At 49.9% G+C, this 17,073-nt stretch overlaps 1 protein-coding gene across 1 annotated transcript; it reads left to right on the top strand.

Annotated features, from left to right (window-relative positions):
* The first annotated feature begins 1,056 nt into the window (after positions 1-1,056).
* Positions 1,057-16,530, top strand: LOC128723960 (mucin-5AC). Its single transcript, XM_053817725.1, has 16 exons — positions 1,057-1,434; positions 1,503-1,702; positions 1,999-4,539; positions 5,158-5,330; positions 5,415-5,584; positions 5,682-5,728; positions 6,105-6,305; positions 7,699-8,557; positions 8,591-10,983; positions 11,068-11,256; positions 11,404-11,730; positions 14,881-14,982; positions 15,080-15,499; positions 15,581-15,873; positions 15,936-16,279; positions 16,360-16,530. Exons 1-16 carry the CDS (start codon positions 1,072-1,074, stop codon positions 16,528-16,530), a joined length of 8,793 nt encoding a protein of 2,930 aa, XP_053673700.1. The 5' UTR covers positions 1,057-1,071.
* The last annotated feature ends 543 nt before the right edge of the window (positions 16,531-17,073 follow it).

The raw sequence follows: 17,073 nt of genomic DNA, 5'->3' as shown, positions 1-17,073 counted from the left end.
GCCGATTCTTTTCGGAACCGGAGTCTCATTTTCCCCGCCCGAATGGACCATAAAACTGGCAATAAAATCGATTTGAGATCTGTTTATCCACCCAAACGGCCGATCGTATCATAAAGCTAAACGCCCCAACTCTCCAACGCCTCGTCGCCAACATTGGAGCGAAACGCACACTTACGGGCCGGCAATAGACGTGCCGGAGCGTGCACAACTTCCCCAACGATCAAGCAAAAAAAAATCGATAATGATCACAACCGGTCGGTGGTATAAACATTTTATCGCATCGCACAAATCTTCGCACCGTTGAATCTGTCAATATGCAATGCCATGGGCGGTTGGGATGGCCCCCCTGGGCCCGAGCCACCCTCCATAAATTTGGCAATAAATTCCACCAACGCCTTCGGCGTGCTTCACTCTGATGGATGGATGTGCGCGGGCTGGTTGCCATTCATATTTGCACCCTGCGGAGCCACGTGCACGCGGCCCTCGAAGACCTTGGCTCGGTATCTCGATATCTTGGCGAGATCGGATCGATGCACGCACGTCAGTGAATGAAATGCATTGCGAGATTCATCGAATCGGGTGGAAAAACGATGGCGGGCCGGGTGGCTTTCCGAGCGACTGGCTTCCATTCACGCATGCCCTACAGAGCCCAGGCAGGGCTGGTGGCTGACATGTTCGAGGATCCGATCAGCTGTTACTGGATATCGCACTTGCCGCTAGCTTGCACAAAAACCACCCCAACTTTGACCTTCGACGCCACCCAACAGTGACGCGTTGTTGGCGGAGTTGTGTAACAAAAAAAAATTAACCTCCCGATACTTACAAACACCCCGTGTCTGTTTTGTTCATCTTTCATCCCCAGAACATGTACTCGCACAGACAAAACGCTCGTTCCGTACGAGTGCCGCCCAAGGCAGAGCGCTCGGTTCCAATCCGCGTCAGTCGACCTCGTCCAGTGTGGACTTCGAGTGTCCGGAAGAGTTTGGTTACTACCCGCACCCAAATGACTGCTCGCAGTACTACGTGTGCGTGTTTGGAGGCGCGCTCTTGGAGAGTTGTACCGGTGGGTTGATGTACAGCCACGAGCTGCAGACCTGTGACTGGCCGCGAAATGTGGGCTGCGATCTTCCTGCTCTTAGTGCACCGTCAGGACCTTCGGCAGGTCGTACAGTGACACCACGAGTGCCTCAGGTGCTCAGTCGGGTGCGTTTCTCGTCGTCAGCACCATCAGCTCCGTCTGCTCCTTCGGGCCCTTCAGGACCTTCTGGACCATCAGGACCATCGGGACCTTCAGGACCTGCAGAACCATCGGCACCAGCACGCATCCAGCAGATCCACAACCTTCCACCACCACCGCCACCACCTGCAAATCCAAACCCCGTGATAACGACTCGTGGACAACCGAAAAACTCACCTCAGGAAGACATTGCGAAGGTACGTTCGAGTTTGGGACTCCCGATAAGGCTTGTTTTTAATCTCTCCCAATCTTCTCCTCCACATAGCTCTACGCCGAGGCTCACGAAACTTTGCCACCCGTAGAGGAGGAAGAATCGGACCGCCAACAGCGGGTGTACCGTGGACAGCCTAGTACGGTGTCACAGGTGCAGCGCGATCGTGACGGCATCCTGCAGCAACCGAGTGTCAACGCCATACCGACTCAGGCTAAAGTAGGTTCCTTTGCGTACAGTGCTCAACCTCAGCCGTTCAGGTAAGTGTCCCCGGTCACTATGTCACATGTTGTCTCCGTTGTCTGCGGAACTTAGAATCCTTCCTCTCAGGGATCCTCGCACTGTCGCTCGCGAGCGATGGACGAACTTCACCGTCGGTGAACAATCACTTGACGTTTGCTTTAAAGTCTATATTTTCTCTTTCCTCCGAAACACACTTCCGTTGATTGTAAACGCACAATACACGTGGGCACTATTTGGTGCTGTCTATTCGTTCATGCACTCCAACGACACTTTTCTCTTGCACGCACATACACAAACCACACCACAGTTTTGACGATGACGAGTCACTGCAAACGCTAGACGATAAACGCTCCCCTGACGCTACGAGACATGATCGCAAAAAGCGTGACCTCGATGCCCAAACTCAGACCTCAGACAGCGAAACGCCAAAGTCCTCCCAGTCGACGCAGGTAGAAGGCACGAATGAAAGTCCGGAGCCACAGAAGCAGCTCGCAAAACGAGACAACTTGGACGAAACCGCAGTCCTGGGGCTACTTGCACCGGAAAACTCGCCTGACAGTGTGGCGCCCTCTGGTGCCGGTGGTGAGACTCAGCGAACATCTCGCCAGTTGCGCCCACTGGCCAACTGGCAGTACCGATCGTTGGATACGTCTTTGTCACGCCAGAACAGCTACTCCCCGAGTAGTTTCGATCCGTTTGGGTATACAGTGTTGCCGACGGCTTCGACATACTTCAAACCGGGTGCCCGCTACTTTCAGCCGCAGACGTACAGCAAGAAAGAGCTAACCCAAACGTACAACGATTATCTGGAGGCGTACAGCAAGAGCAAACAACCGACGTACAACGTGCGTCCAATCGAGGTGCAACCCCATAAAGCGTCCGGGCTGCAGAGTTACAAGACGATCGCCAAAATTACGCCTCAGGATTCGATTATTCCTTTACTGATTGCTAACCAGCAACAGCAGCAGCAGCAACAACACCAGCAACGACCCCACCTTTCGGGCTATTCCGGACAATCACAATTCACAGCGGCTGCGTTTGTGAATAGCCACAACAACAAGAAGTACACGACACCAGCATCACCACTCGATGGGGACGAAGAGACGATACCAGACAACTTTGCGTTCTTCCACTTCGGCAACACCTACTCTTCCACACCGATATCGGTCAATAACAACGCGAAGGCAGTAAAGCATTCAAAACCTTCCGGGGTGCAGATCTCAAACGTCGCTCAACCCACGCAAAAAACACCGTACATTGCGTTCAGCTCCGTCGGTGGGTTCTTCAACAACCAACCGACGTCGAACCCGCTGAAGGAGAGTTTCGTTGTAAAGCCGAACCACGCGAAACCCAAACCCGTGGTCCATTTAGGGCCTAGCACTCCAGCACCAGTGTATGAAGGTATCTCAAACACAATCCAATCTAGCGGACTTCGATTCGCCGTGACCACTCCAAAGATCGTCCAAGGAACAGGACTGGAGCTGTATCAACCCAACGTATACCTGAACGCGCCCCGACCTCAGTCGTACGGTGGGTACAGTGTGAAACCTTCAGGTGTCGTTTACGAAGCTTCGACTCCAAAACCTAGCTCAGCACAATTCGTTACCAAGTCGACCAACGGGTTCCAACCCATTATCGTGTCGACCACACCGAAGTACTACCAGTCTCATGGTTCGAAAAGCCAAACGGTGGGTCCGAGCGAGTACAGCAAATTCTACGAGGCGATCAAAAGCACACACATCGCTCAGGTGTCCAACTCGAAACCGGCACAGCCGGCTCCTATTCGTATCGGAAATGGCCAGCAGGTCTTGTACCGGCCGGTCACGAACAACACCAAACTGCAACCGGTATCACACGGATATGGAGGTGGCCAGCAGGTGTTCTACAGTCCAATCGGGTCTGCTCAACTGAGCCCGGTAGCTCCAGCGAAACCACAAGAGTCCGCTGAATTCTACTATCAAGAAGACGACAACATCGATCTCCGCGGCCAGAAGTACGTGAAGAACACGTTGGACGTGAACCGACGTCCAGTGTACGGCAAACCCCCGTATGGGGATGAAGAAGAAGACGAAGATGAGTACTACGATGATGATGAGGACGATGACGACGAGTACCAGTATCGGTATCCCGTGAACAAGTCCAAGTACACTCCGATGACGGAAACGATGGCTCCTAGACCGTTGCTCAATCTCACCACGCCAAAGCCACCAGGATCCGTGTCAGGAAATCTGTACTACAACTACGACACAACCACCTGGCGTCCTGCGACGGTGACGACGTACTCACCGGCCAGCTCAACCTCGGACATTCCACCCATCATCAAGTTCCCTGAGGACGTCTTCCAGGGTATCAAACCTCTCGGGGACGTACCGCGATATCTCAACAAGTCCACGCTCCGACCATACACCGTGCGGCAGCGAATCCGTCCAACAGTCGTGCAGCATAACCATCTGGACGAGAATGGACCCACCGAACGGGGTCGTCTAACGACAACCACCAGTACAGTGCGACCTCAGACAACAACGACTCCTACGCGGTACTATCCAACTACGGTGCGTACGCGTATCTCGACCAAGACTCCGACCACGGGGACTTCGTTCACCCGCAGACCGGCTACGGCCACGACGAACGTGATCACTACCTCTACCACCACGCCAGAACCTCTGACGACCCAGACGACCTCACGCAAGCGCTACACGATCCGACCGAACCGTGGCCAACAGCGTTGGCGGACAACCGAGACCCCGGAACCAAGTACGACCAACGGTCGACATGCCAGCCCGACCAGCCCGACTAGACCGACCAAAACGCGACCTCGGTTGGAGCTGGATGAACGTCTACCGAACAGGTATTGTTTTTCATATTGCGCCATTTTGGCTGTTTTTTTTTGCATGTGAGCAAAAGCCACTAGCCTGCTGGGATATTCGTTTGTTGGGTGGAAAAGGGTCTCCTTGAGTTGTTCAGGCTTAAATGTATATGGCAACATATTCTGCATCAAAGTTGCTTTTCTATTCCCTCTATTCTTATGTCTATACTTCAGATGGTGAAAGTGGCTTACAACATGTACATACCTTATACTTTCCTTTTTAAATTCTAAGTGTGTATCTGAGTGGCAATCTTTGTAAATACGTGCTAGCTCGTTTATGAGCACTTAAAACAAATTACATTCGCAAGAATAGAAAAAAAAGAAGACCTCAACAATTTCCACAAAACCAACAGCAGTTTTACTTCCCCCAAATAACACTGTACTGTGCTACGTATCCTTCCCGGACACTACGACAAGACAGCTTACCTTGTACTAGGAGTGTGTGTGTATTCGCAATGACACAAGGACATGGAATGAGTTGATTTCTTGCATTCTTTCGCGCGTGTGTATAAGCGAATCGAAGCGGTGTGCTGTTTGAAACGTGTGTTGCGTTAAAGATTTTTGCTGTACTCTAATCGCCCATTTGGTGTACCCCTGCAGAGTGGAAACCTCGTCACCAGCGCCTTCGAGCCGGTACGTGCCAGAGCAACAGCAAAAAACGCAGCTCACGCAGAGCAACAGAAACTACTACAACACCAGCAACTACGAACCATCTGCGTACGATTCTTACTACGCCGTCTACGATGAGGACGTCGAATTGTACCGAGATGTCGGTAAGTACGAAGCTAGCAAGCTGGCAATCGTACTGCGTGCTTCCTGAACTTAAAAACTAATCATCCTTATTCAATCACGCTCAGAATATCAACCGCAACAACCCCAGAAACCTGTCGTGTCGTCTACGTACCGTCCGACAGTGGTCACCACTGTCGCTCCTACTTCTCAGCGCGATCCTTATGTCACTTCTCCACGCACAACGTATCAGAGACCGTCGTACCAGGCAGACTACGACGATGCTCTAGTGGCTCAGGTATGCCTCGGGCCATGTTGCACATCTTTCACAGAAATAGTTGCCGGCGTTCAACCGGCAGGTCAACCCCACGATCTAACGTTATCTCTTTTTGCAGCTTGACGATGATCGTTACAATCAGAAGCAAACCAATACACAAATAAGGTATTTTTTATGGATCTAGTGCCAACCCAGTGCTAGCATTCGTGTTACTACTATTTTACTTCACTAATTAGACGCTTTTATGAGAAAGATCAAGCAATTAAGATATAAGATCCCCGCCCCTATAATAGAGAACGCCTCCTTGATGAATGTTGGTTTGGGACTTGCCCAAAGGCATGACCCGGACAAGCAGAATCACATCTCGGCCTGCTAGATCCTGATATCTTTAACCTCCCTGTCTTATCTTTATATACCAATCTCTTTCTATATTTATATATATTTCTTGCTCTTGCTCTTTCCGATTCCACTATCGTTCCGATCCTGTGCACGCCTTTGTGTCCCGGATCGCCATACTTGATTCGTACACGAAACCCAATAGAAACGAGTTGAACTCGATCTCGGACCGTCCGATACTGGTATCGTCCACGATCCGTGCCTATAACAGCCCCAAATATCAGACGGCCTTCGTTACGACGCCCGAACCCTTCTCACTGCCGTCGTCTACTACAGCCAGAACCACTACCACCACCACCACTACTACCACTACAACACCAGCTCCAATACAGTACTATACTACAAGGTAGAGCAAAAAGAAACAACCTCATTAGGTGCTACCCCAGTGGCCCTTCTTATCGCTTACTACTCTCGTAAGAACCATCCATTTTGAGCCAAACAACACTCATCGTCCGGATGCTGGAGCTGGTTAGACAGCGGCCCAAACCATTTATACTCATTTAAGCAACACCAACAACCCAGAAGCAACAAAACAAAAATTTATAGACATCTCCATAGTAGCACAGGTGGCAAAGGTTGAGGATAACTTTTTCCTCCAGTACCTCATCGCTTTCGGTATATATTTCGCATTTTCGTGCTCAAAAGCACGCAGAGCAGTACATTAAAAACCATACAAGCACATCAACACACGCATACAACTAGGATCACTAGGATCAAGAGACTCATTTTGTTCTGTAGTCGTCGTAGTGGGGTCGGTATTATCGTTTGCTATCCTTAAGGATGCATTCAGTAGATTCTTCTATCCGAGACCATTGAGACATCTTTTTCGTCTTTCACCTGATCTGATCGAACTGTTTCACCCTCACCGTTCTCCGTTCTATGTTTTGCCTTCCAAGTGAACTTCTTGCTTGTTCTTCTATGCGAGCGTACTTTTCGTTTTATTTTTTCAAAACCATATTTTCTCAAATGCCGCTTAAGCTTATTCCATTTCTCTTGCATGTCTCATCGATCATCAACCAACAAAGTAAACTAGACTTTTTTCTGTCTCCCGTCCCACCATCGATACATCTTGCTCATGATCTATGTTCTAAACACTCAAGTTTATAATTATTCATTACTTCCATAGTCCGACTTAGCGTGTTCGGAGAAGAGGAATACAATTACTTAAAGCAAGTAATACGAACACCTTGAAATGATAGACTGCATATTGTAAATTTTTGTTTGTTGCTTCTTCGCCAGGAAGAAACGCGTTCTTAACTCACATAATCAAATCATATGGCAGCACCGTGTGCCAGTTTTTTTTTCAAATGCTTTCTCTAGCGGCTGAAGCATGAAATGTTTCAATCTATATAATTATTTATCTCGTTAACCCGTCAAACATTAACCGAATGAACAATGTTAACCATCATTTAACCACTAAGTTTCCTGAACCTGAAAGGCATTAATCGGTTCCATTGAGAGTGCTTATTGTTTAAACGGTTTGATCAATCCAAATGCGAGGTTTTTTTATAATTTTCAAACCTAACCAAGCTTAGCCGCCTTGTACATATATTTTCATCGTTCAAAACCGTTTCATCTTGAGGTCTACCGCAAAGGGTAAACTCAAGCATGGCCATATTTAACGATAACGTACGCATATTTGTACTGCTCTCTCATATTTTTTTTTCCGCTCGTTTTGTTTTTTCTCTGATTCAAATCGTTTCTAAAATGTCAATGTACGATGCTATTTATCCCAACAGATCATCACAATTGGACGATCAAAGTAATAAAACAACACCCAAATCAATCATATTAACACTCGCAGCACGCGCGGGTTCCTCATCGACCCCTGAGCCCCCCTCTCCCTTCCTCGTGTCCTTTGCGCCGTCTCCGCAATCCCCATATGAGTCATGGTACCGCAGTAGCACTGGCTCGGTTCCACGATACATTAAACCATCATCAACCACCATACCACCGCCCACCACAACCACCACCTCCACCACAACAGTACCGCGTACAACCACCACAATACCGCGTAGGACAACCACGACAACGTACACCTTTACCGATGAGCAATTGCCACGGTTTCGTCCTTCTGCTCAGTACGATCACCACGCTCCTTCCGGGGTTAAGTTCCACCCAATCCCGGACGATCACTACTACGACGACGATAGTGACGCTCACGAGTCGGACAGTGTCGACCAGGTAGAGGACGAGTACTCGATGTTACCCAAAACTAGGTACGACTATGAGCCACCGTCCCAGGTCACGGCGGACTCGACGAACGATCAGTCGAAGAAGCAATTTATCACGCAAAAGCTTCTGCCGGTGTTTTCGCACTCGTACTCACAGTCCGATCCTCGATCCGCGTCGTCAGCTCACGCCCATGCGGCAGTGCAGGACGATGGCCACGAGGATTCTCCCTTTTCGTACGATACCCGACCGGACTTTGATCCTTCCGGTGCCGCTGAACAGTTCGTCCCTTTGACGAGCACATTGCCTCCAACAACCACCACTAGGGCAACTACTACCACGTCCACCAGGCGCCCTACCACGACACCCACCACAACCACTACAACTACCACTACTACTACTTCCACCACGCCCTCAACCACTACGGTAAGGGTCCTGCCCCCAGCTACCCTTGAGCAGCAACGAAAAAAACTGCAAAAGTTTGTTATATCTGACATCCAGCCGTCCAGCTTCCGGACGCCGTTTAGTACTACTGCTCGGGCACAACCCCTACCTGATTATGATAGCTACTTGTACCAGGAGGCCATCCCGAGCAGTGTACGATCGCGAAATCAGCACACCTTCCTGAAAGCGATCGCGACAACACTTTCCGCAACACAATCGTCTACGATCCCAACAACAACACAAGAACCACCGTCGTCAGTTGTTCGGACTTTCGCACCAGGAACATCCACAATAGGGCCTCTAGCTTTCCGTCCAGAACAGACTGTCCCCAACAAGTCCGTCCGGTTGACGTTAGCTTCGCAGACTCGCGATGATCAGCGTTCTTTCACGCCTATCAGTACCACGACTCCTGCGCCGAGATTCGAAATTCGGCAGGAGCAGAAGTTTGCTAGCAATCGAACCTACGCGCTTACGCTTGGTTCGGTCTTTGGTGGTCACCGAGGACGACTTGACATCCCAAGGAATCAAGAGCCGATCCCTAACTATACCACATTTTTGCTGTCGGATGCAGTTACGACAACACCGATCGTAGCATCCACCGTATCATCCACCACATTGCCCGAGGTGCCTACGACAACCTCCACTACAACATCGGCCCCGGTTACGACCACACCAGTGGCACCCGGTGGCCTTAGTAATATACGTTTTGTTTTAAGCTCTAGCCTAAGCACAACCACTCGGCCCCGCTATCTAACGGGTCGGGATGAAAATGATGCTCTTTATAAGAGCCGTGACGCACCAGCGGCTAAACTCGTAGCTCGCCCGACTAACGCCGAACCAACTGCTTCGAGCGGCTGGGCTCCACTAATACAGGAGAAGATCCTGTCAAGTCCCAAAACGAACACCCTGTACGAGCAGGAAGATCCCGTGCGAGAACCAGATGATCCCTTGCTTCAAACGCACGATCAATCAAACACCGAGGATGCGCTCGATGTTGGCGTCACCTCCACAGCTCCACCTACTAGGTTCCCTCCTCGAACTACACTCGCTCCATTTGGTAGCTTAGAGGGTAAAAAAGGTGCAGAAAAAGTACAAAGCTTCACATCGCGAGGCCTTATCTTTAAGGAAGCGCTCAATAAGACGCTAGATCCGGCGAACAACACCCCCACGCGGTTGGTGGTTTCGCCGTACAAAAGTTTGGAGGTTCAACGTCAGACGACATCCTCCGACAAACCGTTTGCCTCGACTTCGCGAGTCATCTCGAATTTATACCGCACGACGACGCCTGAAGTGCCGGCCGTCGGAGGTCCTACGCTAAAGAGCTACTTGCAGCTGACAGCCGTTCCAAAGCTGGCAGCCATTTTGCGCGAAACAACTGCTACTCCTAGCACAACTACGGCTAGTACGACTAGTACCACCAGTACGACTGTAGCTCCGCCAACTACCACGTTGAGTAGTACGACCGAAGAACTCACCACACGTAGATCGACCACTCTTCCAACAGCTTCTTACTCTAGCAGCTCTGAAGAGGTGACAACTACGACGGCAACGTTACCTCGATCGACGGAGGTGTATCGTGGACGGTATCGTCCTGTATTCAGCTTTGTGCGATCTTCGGAATCGTACGATGAGGTCACCACACCACGATATCGTTTCCTTCGTAATCGTGGCCGTGGATCTCCTCGAAGAACCTACACCAGATTGCGACCTACGGCTGAACCCTACACGCTAACCTCGAGCACGCTCGATGACGGTGCAGTAGTTGAAAGGATCGCTTCTACGTCTTCCACGTTTGCTCCTACCAAGGGTTATGGTGGACATTTCGATAGTACCGTTTTGTCGGTTTCCTCTGAGTACAACGATCGCACATTGGGCGTTGGGTCGTTATCCTCGAGCAGTAGTTCGGCGCTCTTGAACCGCATTCCGACAACCGATCGTACGAAGTACGATGCTATCGATCGCGAGCTTTCGAAATTAACACACCTCAAGAATCGCTTCGAACAGCCCGATTCCAACCGTACCGAGCAGAAAGTGCGAGTACACCAACCGACGATCACCACTAGCGGACAGCTAGGTGTCCAGGTGGTCCAGATCACAGACAAACCGGTGTACTACACGCGCTTCCATTCGACCTCGACTGAAGAGAGTTCTTTTGCTGTCACCAACAGCAGTCGACTGCCGGAGTCGACGACGAAAAAGTTCCGCGCAACCGTGGAGATGCCCGAAATGAACATCCCTACCGAGAAGGAGTTGCTATCGTACCACCAGGATAGTGGCACTTCCTCGGACGAGGATCGTGAGGACGATGACGAAGAAGATGGCACCGAAGAAGACGACACCGAGCCGGTGGACGAAGATCTGGCGGACTATTCGTACCTGGAGACGTCAAGTATTGCGTCTTCCACGACATCGACCACTAGTACGACTGTTCCCACGACGACGAAGACTACAACGACGACTACCACGACGACGACACCGGCACCGCCGGTTACCACCAGTACAACGACTCTCCGGAGCACCTTTAAGCCGATGGCACGAGCCTCGAAACGATACACGACGCCACACTACGCCGCCATTGGAGCGGTCACAACCGAACGCAGCTTCAGTTCGGCGGTGGTGCCATCTCGCTTCTACCCTAGTACAACAACGCATGGACTGAGCAACCTTCCGGCTGGTGCTGCGTATTCGGAACTGCATTCGGAGACCCCGCACAACAGTGCACGTAGTTCCCTGTCGCCCATCCTTGCCTCTTCCAGCTTCCCATCGTCCACTGATGCTGTCAGTTTGCGGTTCAGTGACGGTGTTAGTAAGGGCTACTACTCGAACAGTAGTACTAGCTCCTCGTTCCCACTGTCTTCCATCTTGTCCACCATCCCCACCGTTCCCACCACTCCCAAAGCCCCCACAACCACCACAACCACCACCACTTTCACCACTGCCACCACCACCACCACCACCACAACCACAATCCGCCCGCCAACGACGTATACCGCGAACAAGCTCCCACCGCGCGCTTCCAGGGTCAATAATGCCATAAAGACCACGATCGCAGCCGCACAACTGCCACGCCGATATAGCAAACCGTCAGCAGCGGGAAAAAGCATACAATGTACAGAAAACTCACTGTTCGCCAAGTGCAACGAGATTCCATCGAGGTACTATGATTGCTGCCCAGCAACAAACAAAAACATTCCAAAAACATCCAACAACAACAACAAACAAAAAAAACAATCATAAACCAAACACGCGATTCTAGGCGATCCTTTTTTTCTGTACCACTCAACAACAAAAAAACAACCCGTTAAACTTCACGCTAGGTCACTAGTTAATACCACTGCAATATCTATCACGCGTTGATTCGGTCTAAAACATGCAGCAAGCAATGTTAAACCCCAGCCTGCAAACTTCATACTAGAACCAACTATGGGCTCGGATCGTACCAACGCGCTAAACTCACGCTAGCCAGCGGATGGAATTTGCATATCACATGTTGTCTTATCTTAGTGTTAGTACACCACACCTTCACGTACTTCCTCTGGTTTGTTAATATTGTAGTTTGCCTCACACGTTCTACGCCACACGGAGGATCGAAAAAGAGATATGAAATGGACATTGCGAAGAAGAGAAAAAGAGTGCAATCACGAATGGTTTTTACTGTTGTATAAATTTCGTTTCAAACACTTTAGCGTGAACACTCGCAAAATTGAGCGAGTAGCTATTTCCACACCTATCAAACGATCGAACTCACAGTGTATGAGTTTTTAACCATGTTAAGCACCAGCTTCAAGTTTCTGTCTAATTTCTTTGTAATGTAGCTTTTCGCCGACGTTTTGTTTATTTGTAATAATTCCCACTTTCGCCTCTTGTCGCATTCTCTTTCTCAACGATCTCTATACTCTGGCAGAATGCTAGAAACCACATTCCAATACGTAACTGCTTCCATTGACATCCACATTCGTAGTGGCTAACAAAAAAAAACCCGTTATAAATTCATACACATATATGCGGATGTTGTTACGCGTACGCCTTTGCACTAAGAACGTCGTCGGACCCGTTTCGGCCAAAGGTCCTTCAGCTTTGCCATACTTCCCCTGCGTTCCCAAGCTGCGCGATCGGAGTCAATGAGCGCAGGCACGCATCGTAGAAGAACAGTTCAGGGTGTAGTAGTAATGGTTGGTTTACTGACTCACGGCGTCCACCGTCGATGGGCTCATCACCTTCACGTGACACTGGTGTATAACAGGGATTTAGCGCTGTAGCGTATCGTAGTAGGTCGTAAACTAGTTGACTACTCCTCACCCGTGCAGTGGTATTGTGTTAGACTAGAGCGTACATTGTAGAAGCTTTCTAATGATGGATGTGATATGAAAACAGACACAAAAGGGATGAACTATAAAAACAGCGTTAAAATGGTAACCATAGAAATATTGGTTCGCTCTTGATTTCTTTCAAAATTGGTTACAAGGAGTTCTGCTATTCAGCATTTTATATTTTATATGGCGCAAGCTCAAAACAGCCACAGGAGCAATAGCGGTTCCGGAACAAGGAACCACATAAAAGAGACAAGCTACATTTAGCTATACATTTAGTGCATATGCTTAATTCATTCGTGAACATAACCCCACTTGGGACATTTGAGGGACGTCTGCTTGAGAGCTTAAAATGCTTATCGTATTGGAGCATAGCGAAAGTGCAGGACATTCAATGACCGACATCTGGAATCGGAACGCATCGAAGTAATCGCCGTACTGGGGATTGGGCTCTGCCCGCTAACTAACAGCTTTTACACACAAGTTTATCACCAACGAAAAATTGGAATATTCGAAAAGATGGAACTCCGAAAGTAATGATGCAAATGCGGAGCAACGGAGTTGCTTCTCGTCCTGGCAGGCACGTGCATCGCTGAATCAACCAAAGCGAGGCTAATGATCTATGGAAACAGGCTATGGGAACCACTGTCCCGAGACTCGCCAGATCTGCCACACCTGCAGGCAGGCTGGAGATGAGACTCACTCATGTTGGATGTTAACCAAACTAGGAGTAGCTATTTGAAATGCACCTCAAAATAAAACAACAACAAAAAATCAGCCAATTATACTCCCCATTCCGCGAATCAATACAAATCCTACACACTTACATACATACATTGTCATTAGACTGTAAAATTGACACCATAAGTAGGTGGTGTACACGATCGAGGTTAGAAGCCGGCAGGACATCTTCACGTACGCGTAGTAGCCAAGATCGTACGGAAGCGAACGACTGTTGCCGAAAGCTTTCTTTACTTCAAGCTGCGCTATCTTCTCTGTCGTTTCGTAATCGGTAGCCGATAACGACCGGCTTGATCCTTTATACTTTTCACACTTACACACCTCACCTTTCACTTTATACTTGGCCCATCCCTGATGTCCTTACCAGCAAGCCATTGTGCGGCAAACTAAGCGCGATGCTGTCACACGATCGTTCAATTGGGCTTCGTCACCTGCTCACATAGTACACACTGTCTCCTATTCACATACTCAACGATATTCCAACGAACCTCCAGTGATCCTCGATGAAAGGATCCTGTTCTTTGATGTCCTGAAATCATCCTAGCAACTTGCTACAAGATCACTGGTATTCTTCTCCTCCTCAAACGATTCTCCGTTCCTTTCTCTCATCCTCTCTCCCGTCTCTCCCGATCTCTCTCAATTGTCCATAAATCCTGACTCTACCTTTCGTTCATTGCACCGTAGTTCTGTGTAGTAGCCTCTAACCACCTCACCAGAAGACTGTTCATTTATCTGTTTGCTAAGGGATTTTTGGGGTATGCCTTTCTTTAGCGTTCATCCTGTACGTTGTCGGCATTCCACACACACACGCGGACGCTACGATCAAGGACAATCGAGATGCCCACGTGTGGAGTTAGAGATCATATCATTTTCTCATTCATCGCATCATTCCTTCGCTTGCTGAAAATCGCTACCCTTCTTCGTTCCTAAGTAGATTGGTTGGTTATTTCTTCTCTCTAACCATCGCCGTGTAGCAGGTGGTCACTAGGACACTCTCATTCCTTAGCACTTGGCGGTTTCCGGTTTAAAACAACAGCAAACCCGTTTGCACTAAACTCATCGCGTGACATGAGCTTCTCTAACAGGCGCTTCTAACAAGAGCGCGTGCATTTAGTCGCCGAATTCCAATGCCATAATAAAATAAGCCAAACGCAGCGAATCACCGACCAAATGGTTGTCGTTTCGTGTACTAATGCCCTTTTTCTCTTCTTGTACTTGTATTTTCTACACGTCACTCGTCGACTCTCCTCGTAGAGTTAGCAACAGCAACAGTAACAGCAACCGCAACCGTGGCGGATCGCACTACGCGACCGACGGGCAATCGACCGTTTCCGCCAACCGAGGAACGCACCCACCGTAAGAACTCACGTGGCTTTTCTTCATATTTTCTCGCCCATTCTTCAGATAAGGAAGAACCATGCTTAGATTCATCGTAACTCTTTTTCTCCCGTAGACGTGCGCGACCAACGCTGAAGCCTTCGCAGAACATCGTCTCGAAGGCGCAAGAGTTCATTGATATCTACCGCTATCCACCGACGCGCCCTGAACCCCTATACCCGCAGCCGACCCCCGATAAGACCGCTGCCAAGTGCCGCAAGGACGTGTGCCTGCTGCCGGATTGCTACTGCGGTGGCAAGGACGTCCCTGGAGAATTGCCCGTGGAGCAGGTGCCTCAGATCGTCCTCCTGACGTTCGATGATTCTGTGAACGATCTGAACAAACAGCTCTATCAGGATCTGTTCGAGCGTGGACGTGTCAACCCCAACGGATGCCCAATTACGGCCACATTCTATGTGTCCCACGAATGGACCGACTACAGCCAGGTGCAGAACCTGTACGCCGATGGACACGAGATGGCATCACATACCGTTTCGTAAGTGCTGTTGTTGGGAACTTGGGACTTTGGGAACGTGCAAAGAAGATACTCATGTTTTTCGTCCTTTCCGAAACACAGGCACAGCTTCGGAGAGTCGTTCTCACCGAAGAAGTGGGCTCGAGAAGTTGCTGGCCAGCGAGAGATTCTGTCCGCGTACGGTGGCGTCAAGCTGGAGGATGTGCGTGGTATGCGCGCACCTTTCCTTTCGATCGGTGGCAACAAGATGTTCAAGATGCTGCACGATTTCAACTTCACCTACGACTCCTCGATGCCGGTGTACGAGAACCGTCCACCGAGCTGGCCGTACACGCTCGATTACAAGATCTTCCACGATTGTATGATTCCGCCCTGTCCAACCAAGAGCTATCCAGGTAAGGACGACGAACGTTACGGGAGTTCGTGGGGCGCTCACTAACGCACTCGTTTTCCGCAGGTGTTTGGGAAGTTCCTATGGTGATGTGGCAGGATCTGAACGGTGGCCGCTGCTCGATGGGTGACGCCTGCTCGAACCCGCCGGAAGCCGAGGGTGTGTACAAGATGATCATGAAGAACTTCGAACGTCACTACACGACCAACCGTGCCCCGTTCGGACTGTACTACCATGCCGCCTGGTTCACGCAGCCGCACCACAAGGAAGGATTCATACAATTCCTGGACGCGATCAACTCGATGAAGGACGTGTACATCATCACGAACTGGCAGGCGCTACAGTGGGTCCGTGATCCGACCCCACTTTCTCGTGTCAACTCCTTCACGCCGTTCCAGTGTAACTATGCGGTAAGTGTCCTAACCCCTATGAAGCCTTTCCTTTGTAATAATCGATGTGATCTCTCATGCTTGCTTCCTGCGACATTCAGGATCGTCCGAAGCGTTGCAACAACCCGAAGGTTTGCAACCTGTGGCATAAATCTGGCGTCCGGTACATGCGCACGTGTCAGCCCTGCCCGGATATCTACCCATGGACCGGCAAGACAGGAATCCGCTCGTCACGCATCGACAACGACATCGAGGTGGCCGACACCAACTAAGTCAACCAGCGGAGCGGTGTCGTGGGATTGAAGGGCTGGCAAAAGCTCGCCAAGGGAAGCTAGACCCATACATGCTTGCTGGAAACGATTTTTTTCTTTTGCAAACCCCCCAATCGCGTACGTTAAAAGACAACTAATCGATCCGCAAGACACATCTCGCCCCTTAGCCAGCTACCAACTCTCGATTCGAGGATCTGGAGGACGTCTGTTCTGAAGGATTCTTGGCCCACGGCACCGGCGCGACCGGAAAGGCACCGAAAGTTCCCTGAAGCATCTGGAGGATGTGCGGCTGTGTGCTTCCCCCATAAACTAACACAAAACCATATCGCCATTATCGTCGACAGCGAGGAGCAATCGGCTCCAGCGATCCTTCGGCTGCTGGCTCTGTAGCAGCGATGGAACGGAAAAATTCATCAACCTATTGTAGTGCGTGTCCTGGTTCGTCCTTTCTTGATGCGAGGTCAACCCCGCGGCAACCGGACACGAACCTAAGCTGGCGTAGATACTAATTCTAGTGTATGATACTATTTTATTCTGCTATAA

This window comes from Anopheles nili, chromosome 3 (assembly GCF_943737925.1).
Source record: "Anopheles nili chromosome 3, idAnoNiliSN_F5_01, whole genome shotgun sequence".
In the NCBI taxonomy this organism is placed as follows: domain Eukaryota; kingdom Metazoa; phylum Arthropoda; class Insecta; order Diptera; family Culicidae; genus Anopheles; species Anopheles nili.
The sequence above is the reverse complement of the archived record's forward strand: the minus strand, read 5'-3'. Positions and strand labels throughout refer to the sequence as shown.